The sequence below is a fragment of the Gopherus evgoodei genome, chromosome 3 (genome assembly GCF_007399415.2).
Source record: "Gopherus evgoodei ecotype Sinaloan lineage chromosome 3, rGopEvg1_v1.p, whole genome shotgun sequence".
Taxonomy (NCBI): domain Eukaryota; kingdom Metazoa; phylum Chordata; order Testudines; family Testudinidae; genus Gopherus; species Gopherus evgoodei.
The window spans coordinates 146,229,862-146,242,123 of NC_044324.1; the positions used below are offsets into that span (position 1 = coordinate 146,229,862).

General features: G+C 44.2%; 1 protein-coding gene across 2 annotated transcripts in view; it reads left to right on the plus strand.

Moving 5' to 3' along the window:
* Positions 1-12,262, plus strand: part of GPR137B (G protein-coupled receptor 137B) — a 39,955-nt gene that overhangs the window by 12,104 nt on the left and 15,589 nt on the right. For both annotated transcript variants that reach the window (XM_030556947.1, XM_030556946.1), the window contains exons 2-3: positions 2,853-2,902; positions 11,351-11,573. In XM_030556947.1, the coding sequence (XP_030412807.1) occupies positions 2,853-2,902; positions 11,351-11,573 (273 nt within the window). The remainder of the gene's footprint in view (positions 1-2,852; positions 2,903-11,350; positions 11,574-12,262) is intronic.

Consider the following 12,262-nt stretch of genomic DNA (forward strand, 5'->3'; position numbering starts at 1 on the left):
GGCTATTACTTACAATTTTGATGCTGATTCAGAAAGTTTGGGAGAGCCTGGAATGATGTCCCATCCCTCTCAGTCCCGAGAGCGAACAACGAACAAATAACAAACAAACAAACAAACAAAGACTTCCCTCCACCAAGATCTGAAAGTATCTTGTCCCCCTATTGGTCCTCTGGTCAGATGTCAGCCAGGTTTACTGAGCTTCTTAACCCTTTACAGGTAAAAGAGACATTAAATCTTAACCATCTGTTTATGACAGTCTCCCTTTGCTTTTGTTTCACTATGTGCTGTATCTATTGACTACAGCACTTCATGAAACATATCCTCTTTGTTTACAACCTCATCTGACAGAGGCGCTATGCTGGTGTGGAGGAGGGGGTCCTCAAGGACACATCTGCAGAAGCCAAAGAAACAGTGAATAGACACAGTATTGTGAGTGTGTTCAGAGCTGTGAATCGCAGAAGTTATACACACTTCTTTCTCACTGTTCCTAGGCTAGAACACAAGTTGGCCCGAGTCCCAAATATGGTGAGTTCAAGGTGGGGGGTGATATGGGGGAATGGGCAAGAAGGGACAAAGAATGGCTCATGAAGGGGGTTACTACAAGCAGATAGGGAGACTATTTTGAATATTGGTACCCTTTTCCACAGGCTAGGGCAATCAAACCCGATATCTCACTCCTAAGGGTAACCCAGGATACAAGTGTGCATCTCTTACATGCATGTGGGTTCAGATTGGCTCCATATGCAGCTTGCCTGTGTGCCGCTCTAGTCCTTGCAGAAATACTTTTTGGGAGGAGCAGCAACGTTTCCTATAGTGGGGGGAGAAATAAGGCAGCTCTTCCAAGGACCCTTCAGCAGAAGATTGAAGAATACCTACAGGAAAGTTTCCTAGAGATCACTATGGAGGATTCCAGGGACAGCCCTGTGTACATTACCAAACTTTTGTGCCATGAACCCAGAGCATAGAGGGATAGGCTCAGTTGTTAATTTCTGTCCCTTATCCCTTCTGTACTATATAACAAAGTACGTGAGAGCTCAATCTCCTCTGACCATGAAGTATCAAAGCAAAATGAGCATTTACCAGAGCTCCCCTTTCCTGCATGCCAGAGCTGGAGTGCTGGGACTGGCTAGACCCTCCAGAGTGGAAAAGAGGTCCTGACTCACCGCGCTACCAGACAACCCTGCCATTTGCTCCATATCATCTTTGAGCGCTACTTCCTCTTCCACCACTTCATCACCAAGGTTGAGTCTGCTGGCTGCTGCCTCCAATCCCTGCTGAGGTATCCACAGAGCTCTTGGGAGTGGAGGTGGGGTCGCTACCGAGGATGGTGTGCAGCTACTTAGAGAAGCAGCATGTCTTCGGTGCTACACCAAAGCAATGGTTGGCCTCCCTTGCCTGCTGATATGCCTGCCACAGTTCCTTGATTTTAACACAACACAGCTGCATGTCCCTTTTGTGCCCCTTCTGCATGCCACCAGCAATCAGCCCAGAGGTATCAACATTCCTGCGGCTGGAGTGAAGCTGTGACTACACAGCCTCCTCTCCCTATAGACTCAGCAGATCCAACAGTTCTGGTGTGCTCCATGCAAGAAAGCATCTGCTGCAGAAAGCCAGCCTGATCAGCTGGGCAGATGCTACATGAGCTGCGCATGCCAAGCAAACAGGAAGAGGAATTTTAAAAATGTCTAAGCCTTTAAATTGGGGAGAGGCGCATAGCTCAGTACCTTCAGGTCAAAGTGCTGACCAGAGTGCTCAGGATGGGCATTGTGGGATACCTCCTGGAGGCCAATTAGGGCGACAAAACCAAGTGGAGTGTCTACACTGATGCTGCATTGCTCTTACTATGTTGCAAAAAGCTCTACACCACTTGTTGAGGTGGTTTTATTATGTTGGCATAGCACGGGCGTTACATCGGCAAGAGGAACATTTCAGTGTGTATACCTCCACTGTTTTGTCAAAGAAAGCTGACTTTTGTCAACAAAACTGCATAGTGTAGACAAGGCCTTACTTAATACTTAACATTTTAAATGCTTTAACTGTTTTTCCTTCTGTTCTGTATCTTTAATAAAAGGTTTTAAAGATTGTAATGGTGTGTTTGTCATGGTAATAAGCAGGCTGAGGTCTCTGTATACCAGATCCTGAATAATGTTTAAAACTGTTTAATGTTGGATAGTCTCAGGGTCATGTTAACACCTTTGACTCTTTGGGCTCATATATTCCATTACAACAGATTTTTACAGCAAGATAACTAATGCTCTGTAGCTATCTCTCTGTAAAAACACACCCTTTGGGGCAGTTAAGATGTAACTAGAGAGAACTGAATAAACTTCAGTAGAATACACTTGGCCTGATTCACATTTACAGAGTCCCTAAAGTGGATGCAAACATTCATACCCAATTTAAGGCCATGCTACACTGCCAAGTAAAGGGATCTTAATGTAAATGAGAATCAGACCCAAGGTGTCAACAACGGCTGGTCTACACTAGAAAGTTGCACCAGTATAATTATGTTAGTTAAGGGGTATAATTATTTACCAATATACTTATACCAGTATATGTCCTAGTGTGGATATAGTCATACCAGTATAAAGGTGCCTTCTGCTGATCTAGTTAGTTCTGATTCCTGAACCGGACTAAGTTATACCCATGTATCTGCATTAGGGTGGTTTTGCCATTTGGTATAGTTTAAATGGCAAAAGTTTCTAGTGCAGATAACCTGAAGGTGCAAAAAACATTTGATGAATCCTAATAACCTGTGACATGTAAGATGTTTTTTCCCTCAGGAGCATACTGTATTTGTTCATTTGTACTTACTTTGCGAATGATGCAATTTTTTCCCCCTGTTATTGCAGGTGATTTTCAAAGCTAAGTCAAAGTACTCTCCAGAACTACTTAAATACCGGTAAGAACTATGCAAACATTTCCTGTGGTAAATATTTTAAAATGATAGTTTTGATGCCCATTCTGCTGGTAATTTAGGAATGGGCTTAACCTTTCCAACATTTAACACTTGAATTTTTGAAAGTATTTATTTATTTATTTAGGAAGTTTTAACAAGTCTACAAGTCCTTGCCATGTAAATATCAGAAACAAAAAAATCATTACAACAGTTAGCTTTTAATTTACAGAGACATTAAACAAGACTATAATCATCAGATCTATCTATCCGCATTTTTATACAATTCTACTCAATGCTGTTAATCAGATGTGAGTAGAAAGCATTCAGAATGGATCAGTGTGGCTACTCACTGACAGGTACATGTAGAAGCTTTTTATATTTGGGTTCAGCTGAATGCTCAGGGATAGTTAGGGGAAGGTTGTGCCAAATGAGGAAAGAGAGCGTTCAATTATGTGTGTCTTGGTCAGAGCATAGGTTCTGACAACAGGTGTGTGTGGTGGGGGGCGTGTTTGAGTCAGTTTCATGTTTTGGTAAGAGGAGAAAGAAAGTTGAGAGGACAAGGAGCCAAGGAGGATGGATTCAGTCTGGTGACTTAGTAAGGGGGGGCCTTGGATGGGTTTCCAGCAATTTAGAGAGGTAAGGTTGTAAAGGCTGAGTGTTTATGTTGAGAAATATGGCTGGTGTCCTGCTGGGGCAGGAGGGATTGTCCCGAATTATCCGGAGGTTCATTATAAGGTGCTGGTGGATGTCCAAGAAGCTGAGAGAGATAGATAGATAAATTAATTTAATTTCTACTGAGGCAGTAGCCAGAGGCCTCAATCAGGATTGCGGCCCATTGTTCTGACTGCTGTGCAAGCAGAGTGAGAGAGGCAGCCTCTGTCCTGAAGAGTTTACAAGCTAAAATGGCAACTCAGGGTGAGAAAATGGAATTACTTGGAAAGCTAATCTCATAGATTATAAAGCCAGAAGGGATGACTGTATTTATACTTTGTATTAAAACAAGACAGTATTTACTGACTAGTTATTTGGTTTGTCCGCATCCCTACCATTCAGTAGTACATGGTGCTATACCAACCATTAAAGAAATAACATTTTTCCTGCCCTGGAAAGCTTACATTCAGGTTTGGTATTGATACAACTCAATAGGTAATAATCTGGAACAGGAGTTTAAGAGCTGTTTGGTGGAATACTAAAACAGTAATTGGAAGGTTTGGTGAGGATCCAGCTATACATGGATATTGGTTGAACAGTGTGTGAAACAGGTGGTTTTTGAGAAGACAATTGAATGAAGAAAGGGAGGATACTTGGCTGAGACCAGCTGGCACAGAAGGTGCAAAGATGAGAACAGAGAGTGAATAAAAGTGTAGCAAAGAGAGAGGCCACATAAAGCCTGGTGATGAAAAGATGAAGGTAGAGAGATGAACAAGGATAATGTTGCAGAGGGCTTTGAAGGTGAGGGGCAGAAGCTTTGAACTTCCTCCACAAATACAGATATTTACAGTAATGCCTTTTTCTACGTAATTTAAGAAATGCATCAGTGTCAAGTGGATAGTTATTAGAGACTTTCCATTCTGAAGTACGTAGTAGCTGTACTATATGTCTGAGGCTTAGTCTACACTACACAGTTTTGCCAGTATAGTGATGTCAACTAGGAGTGTGGGGAAGAAAACCTCAACCTCTAGCTGACATAGCCATGCCAGTCCTAAGACTCCAGTGTAGATGCAACTAATGTTGTTCGGGGAGGTGGCTTTAGCAGAAAGGGTCCTTCTGTCAGCATATGCTGCACCTACACTACGGAGCTCTGCTGGCATAGCTCTACCAGTTTAGTGATACGAGCAAACCATCTGTAGTGTTGACAAACCCTGAGTCATGCACACACTGTCCCAACACACAGCTTCATACATGCACTACGTTTTTTCCTATTACATTCAAAACATTTAGGCATGGTCTCCACACAGTTTTTGTATGTGTATAAATAACTATGGTGATTTAGAAATGTGAATTTTTTCTTACACAGGTATCACTAGATTGGTGTAATCCCTAGTGTGCCCCATACTGATATAGGTTATTCCCCTTCTGGTACAGAATAGCTGTACTGATATTAAGTATCAGAGGGGTGGCCGTGTTAGTCTGGATCTGTAAAAGCAGCAAAGAGTCCTGTGGCACCTTATAGACTAACAGACGTGTTGGAGCATGAGCTTTCGTGGGTGAATACATGCATCCGATGAAGTGGGTATTCACCCACGAAAGCTCAGGCTCCAATACGTCTGTTAGTCTATAAGGTGCCACAGGACTCTTTGCTGCTTGTACTGATATTAGTACTTTTGTATCCGTTGTAACTGCATCCAGGCTAGGGAGGTTGTGCCGATTTATTTATAATGGAATAGTGAAAGAGGTACAACATTTGTGAGTAGACAAAGTTGTAGTAATATTGGAATCTGTACTAACTGGATTTGGTTTGTCTTTATTTCTGAATATTGAATTCCTCATTTTATTTTTAATCTGTTTAAAAAAATTTCCGCTATAAAGATAAAGTAACCAGGATGTGATGATGTCACAACTGTATAAACAAGGTAGCTGTGAGAGGATATGTTCTCAGGCCCTGTATTTATATAGATCAAGAATTTCAAGATAGGAAAAAGATTAATAAAACCCACCTTCACAGAGAATACATGTAAAGAAAACTTCCCTCTGCTCTCTAATAGTATCAGACACTTTGGCAAAGGGGCTCATTGTTATGTTTGTAATAAAACTACCTAATGTTTCTCCTGGTTTGGGGGTTTGTTACAAAAGAATGCTTAAGCCAAGCTCACCTTTCTGTGAGCTCAGGTTGTTACCAGCAGGCCTCAGGAAATTTATGATTTCTCATGGAAACCACATATGAAATTTGATTGTTTCACGTGATTAAACCAGGCAAAATTGGTGATCTCAGTCAAACTTTGCTTTGAGTTTTTTGGTACAAATGAACCCAAATGCTCAAAGCAAAACTCAAAGGATGTGCACAAATGGAAACTGAAACAACAGAAAGCATCTGCATGGACCTTCTCTGAGCAAACCCTCAAATGTTGCATAACCCGTTATGTGCCAACCTCAAGATCAGGATTATGGACAATGGGGTGATAGTTAAAGACTGAAAGGTACTATAAGGTAACCAGCGGCACCCTATACATATATGTAATGTATTTACATATAAATAATGTACTTGTCACTGTGGCTGGCCCTTCTAAAGGGAGATAGTTCTCAGCTGTGATGCAGTTGATTTGCCTCTCCAGGTGGAGAGAATGCACATGACTAAACCAGGCCTCTGAGGATGTAGAAAAACAGAGGCTGTGGGTAGCCAAAGTAAGAGATTATAGAGTGAAGCTGCAAGGAAAGATGATGTTTCCTGCAGTGGTCTCTGAAGTTGGGGCTGGGTAGAAAGAAGCAGCTAGAAGTTTGGTTTTCCTTTTGGGGAGAAGAAAAGAAGCCAGACCAGGCCTTGTGTCTTTTCCTGAGGTTCAGGGAAGAGGCAGTTCCTCAGGGATTACAGCTCGGTTCAAGGACCCTTTTTTGTTTATTTTGGAACTTCATGTGTTATAAAAGCCCCAACAAGAGATATTACTGGACTTGTGAAAGCCTCTTTGTGCATTACTGAGGAATCAAGAGGGGGAAACTGAGGTAAGACACTGTACCATCATCTCTGGCCACAAGGGCGTCCAAGGGAAGCGGCTGAGCTGTTACAATGCTGAGATTCTGCATCTGGAAATTCCCAAGGGAGATAAACAGTCATGTTGCCCATGAAATTTCTGTTTTATCTTGCCATTTGAATAGATGTTGTGCCATGGGACTCAGGGCTTGGACTGGACCAGTGTGCGGCAGTATGATGTGGCAGTACCACTTCCACACTGCCCTCTTGTTCACTGGCCTCTAAGCTTTCATTAACCAAAATTAAGTCTCTAGCTGCTATGGTTGCTGAGATATACTTGGTTCATGTTTTTGAGGATAAGTGATGCAGTATGTCTGTTCACATTTTCAGAACCTTATACAGTACCTGTGAAATGGGTGACTTGCCCCAGTCTTTTCAATAGTTGCTAATTCAGAGGCCCAGTCAGAACTCTTTAATTGTCGGAACTGTTCAGTCTGATGAGGACTGAAATGCTTTCGTTTGACCAATGTTACTGGGCTCAGTACCGAGGCAACTGGGTGAAATTTAAAAGACCTGTGGTGAACAGGAGCTCAATCTAAATGATCTACTAGTCCCTTCTGGTCTTAAACTCTGTGAAATCATGAAACTATGAAAACTGTCAATTTCACTGCACAAATTATGTAAGAAAGGGGAGAGACAATCGTATTATAAAGAGCTGTACCAACTGTGAGTTACAACTCATCTTGACATCAGAATTGTATGTGTGGCAGGGAAGTACTATTGGCTGCCCCCAATCCAGGAGCCAAATGCAAGAAGACTGGTACAGCCCAGAGCACACCTCAGTCCCTCTAGTGGGGAACCAAGGTCAAAATGTTTAGCAGGGCATAGAAGCATCACTGAAGCACAAGAAGCCTAGCACAGCACACAGGCTTGGGAGTTTCTAGCCCCCACTGCAAGGGAGCTGAGCCAAAGGAACTCAGAGAACAGGCCTGATCACATTTGGAACATCTGTACAATCTATTGTGAATGGCCGCTCAGGGGCAGAATTTAAGAGCACCGCCTCTGAGGGAAATCGTTTTTCTAATCTGAGATAGAAGAGCAGAGTACTTCGTGTTGGGGGACATGCACTGAGAAGTGGTAGGGGAGGAGAAGGAACAGGCATGCCCATCGCTTAAAGCCTTTTGTGACCTGGCTTACATTTTATTCATAGAGTTACAATCACTAGAACAGGGAGCAAAATTCTTCAGACCAACTCATTTCTGTGAAAGACAAAAGTTGCAGGACTAATGTGCCCTTGACATTATTTTGTGGGGTATGAGGGAGATGTTTCAGAATGCTCACCCTAAAAACTTCTGCAGGCTGGAATTTGATCTATAAATAGCATTAATGAAACTACTCTACCCTTAAAGGTTCACAGTGAGCACTATCTTCCTTCTGAGGGGTAATTTCCACCTCAGGCCATCCATGCTAACTAAAGAATGTAGCTGGAAAAAAATCAGATTGATTCATCAACATACGTAGCAGCTTTAGGCTCTTTCAGTTCTCCCTCTTCCGTGTAAAAAGGCTTTCAGGGGAGCACCCTTTCTTTTCCAATTAGCAGCTCTGGCAAAAGGGAACACTGACTCATTCTGAAATGAGCTAACAGTGCTTTAATTTTGTATCATGATCAAGGCTGCAGATTTGTCATGGCCTTTTCTACTAAAAAAAAAATAAATTGCAGAGCGACCATGGTAAATTCAGGAAATGTCACATGTTTAGGAGAAGTGGTATGCAAAGTCTCAGCTATGAACATTCAACTCCACTTCTTTAAATGCAGGATACGTAAATCCCGCCCTCCCCTCCTCCTCGCCCTGCCATGGGGCACTGAGCAGACACAGCAGCACCCTGGCACCACACTTCTAATCCTGGCCTGGTTTGGAGGGTGTTGGAGAGTGACTCCTGCCCCACATTCACTCTGCAATGGCAGCTCCTGTCCCATGGGGCTGGGCTTGGCTCTTGCTCCCTGCTCCAAGTGTTGAGGCCTGGTGCATAGAGTCACAGCACTGATCAGGTTTGGCCTAGCTGCCCCTACCTCATGACAGGGTGGAGGTGGGAGGTGGGTGAGGCAGATGTGTTAATTTTGAAAAAATGGCACAGCAACCTCATGCCAGGACACAATGCCAAGAGCGGGGGAGCCAGTCCCAGTCCCGTGGGACAGGTGTTACCACTGTGCAGTTATTGCGGGGCAGGCTAGCTTTTCAGCCCTGCCCAATTCCCAGTCCTTCCCTCTGCTCCGTGCTGGTGACCCTTCTTAAAACTTACCTGTGATGCACTGCTGGGTCACAACCCACCATTTGGGAAATATAGCTTCATTAAAATCAGATACAGACGCAAAGAAAAGTCTCACACACAAACAAAAATATCGTGGTATCTGTGACATTTCTAACACTAGGACAAACCTGCAGTCCTATTCATGATTCATCGCTTACACACTATTAACCTTTTGTGGCAATATTTTCCACTGCTGTGTAGGCGGGTAAAACTCTTCTTTACAGACTGAATTTAGATTACTCAAAAGATAACCTGGGCATATATCCCAACCCCAAGCCAAATCTCCAAGCAGACCCTATGGCAGAGGTGGATTTACAATGAAACACAGAGTGCCATTGCATGGGAGCCCCCCAATGACAGGGGGCCCCAGGGTCAGGCAGCTGGGGGGGAAGAAGCTTGGTTCTGCTGGCTGCTGGGGCTCCTGCTGCAGGCTCTGCCCCCACCGGCAGCCAAGCTCACCCCTGCACAGCCTCCTCCCCCACGCATGTCACCTTCCCACCCCTCTCCCACCCCACGCTTTCCCCACTGCCGAACAGCTGTTTGCCAGGTTGCTCTGGGAAGGAGGAGGAGTAGTGGGGCTGCAGCACATTTGGGGGAGAAGGTGGGGCTGGGGCCTTGGGGAAGGGGGTGGAATTGGGGCAGGGCAGAGCGGGGCAGGGCCCCCGCACTCTCCCTACACATACCTGGCCCTGCCATGAGCCGCTCAGGGCAGGGGGCTGGCAGCACCCCCATGACCCCAGCCCACCCTCCCAGCCCCCTGCCCTGGCTCCTGCACCCCCCTCACATCCCCACCTGCACCCCTCGCATCAAATGGGAGCTGCCCAAGTAAGCGCTCCACACCCCAGCCTCCTGCCCCAATCCTGAGACCCCTCCTACATCCAAATTCCTGGCCAGACCCTGCACCCCAACCCCCAGCCTGCTCCTGCACCCTGCTTCACACACCCCTGCCACCTGCCCTCCCTGACTCCTGCACCTCCCCACATACCCAGACCTGACTCCTGCACTCCTCTCACACACACCCAGCCCCCCCCAACTCTTGCAACTCCCCACACTCCCTGTCCTCCCCCATCTCTCTGCCCACCCTGACTCCTATATCCCTGCCTGCACCCCTCATACCAAACGGGAGCTGCCCCAGGTAAGCACTCCACACTCCAACTTCCTGCCCTAGCCCTGAGCCCCCTTCTGCCTCTAACTCCTGGCCAGACCCTGCACCCCCAGCCTGCTCCTGCACCCTAACTGGGAGCATTCCTCCCAGACCCTGCACCCCCAGACCCCGCACCCCAGTGGGGTTTTTTACATATTTTTTTAATAAAGTGCTCTTATCCAAAGCGCTTTACAATAGTTAGCTAACGGTACAAACAATATTTGGAAAGATCATTAAGTGGTCCACCGAGACCCTCAGTGATTTTCAAGTGGTCTGTGGAAAAATAAGTTAGACTACAAAAACAATCAAGGTACCTCATTTTATTTTCATTTACTTCCTATTATTTATAGGAGGAGGAGGAAGAAAAAAAGAATAAAAAATGGGTGTGAGAAGGGGGATAAGAGAGAATGTTCTTTTTCTTGGTCGGGTCCCAAGGAGGGGCCCCCAAAAATGATGCTGAACACAGGGCCCCACTAACTGTACATTAGAGTTTAAAAAGGGCTTCCTCTATTTGACATAAAATATTACTTTAAAAAATGGGTAGTCAATGCGTCCACTCATGGTACTGAGTGTGTACAACACCCAGGCCTAAAGCCATGGCGTTCCACACAGCTTGACCATTCAGCCAACAATGGCTTCCTCACGCATGCCGAGTCTGGTTGAATGGTCAGAGGGGTACCTGCGAGGTATGATGTGCAGAGCCTAGCAAAGTAAGCACGTCTGTTTAAAATAGATTTTAAGATCTGGGTATATTACATTTGTCTTATACATGCTTTTCTCCCGTATGTGTTAAGACTACCCCATCTTTCATGCTTTATCCTTTACAAGTAAGTATATGGCTTGAATATCACTTTTTCTGGATTTTAAAAATAGTTGTGAAATCAACTGTAATCATCCTCCAGGCCATGTAGAGCATTCTAGTGTAGCTGCTCTGTGTGTTAGCTGGGACAGCCGTGACGCAGGGACAGTATCTTCCCTTGCTTTATGTCAGGGGTCGGCAACTTTTCAGAAGTGGTGTGCCGAGTCTTCATTTATTCACTCTGATTTAAGGTTCTGTGTGCCAGTAATACATTTTAACAGTTTTAGAAGGTCTCTTTCTATAAGTCTGTAATATATAACTAAACTATTGTTGTGTGTAAAGTAAATAAGGTTTTTAAAATGTGTAAGAAGCTTCATTTAAAATTCAATTAAATGGTAGAGCCTCCCAGACCAGTGGCCAGGACCCAGGCAGTGTGAGTGCCACTGAAAATCAGCTCACGTGCCACCTTCGGCACATGTGCCATAGGTTGCCTACCCCTGGTCTATGTGCTGCTTCAAGCACATTGCTGACACTTGCTAAACAGTAGTTCTAAAAGCCTCTTTTTCTCTCCAGGTTGCCTCTTTATCTGGCTTCTCTCTTCATCAGTCTCCTCTTCCTCTTGGTGAATTTAACGTGTGCTGTGTTGGTGAGAACAGAGAATTCAGAGAGGAAAGTCATTGTCTCTGTCCGGGTGGCAATTAATGACACATTGTTTGTTCTATGTGCCATCTCACTCTCCATCTGTCTGTATAAGATTTCCAAGATGTCTTTAGCCAACATTTACTTGGAATCCAAGGTAAAGTACATTTTAGAGATTATTTAAATCTTACTGAAGTATATTTTCAGTCAAAGGAGACAATTTAATGGGACGAGACTCAGGTTTAAAACATTATTTAGACTCTAAGATGCCACAAGAGCTCCTCATTGTTTTTGCTGAAACAGATTAACATGGCTACCACTCTGAAATCTTTAGACTCTGCAACAATAGATATTAATTCCAGGAATTTCAACTTAGCCTTTCATCCTTCTAAAACAGATCAGTTGAATACCATGTAGTTTACCAAGATGCTTTCTGCTCTGCATGGTTACTAATGATGCCATAGCACTTTAAATAAGAGTAGGAGTTTGCATAAGTTGTCATTGGCCAGAATTTATCACATATTTCAGCTGTGTTTCAGTTAGCTGCTGTCCTCCACTTCAAACACAGTTGCATTTCAGTGCTGTTACAAGTAGATAGTTGAAGAGCAGCTTTGGGCTCCCTCAATCTGTCAATTTACTTTAAATCTTTAAGGGAGTGGCATGTCCATGAAAATAAGCAGTAACACAAAATATGAACTGTCTTTCATGAATGGTGCATGTCCTTCTGTCAATGACTAAGGCTGTATTTACAAATACTTCAGCTTTATAAAATTGTCCAGTAGAAAAGGAGATTCACTTAAGATCCTGCAGCAGGTAGTCTTTAAGGATACAGTCTGTTACTTTGAC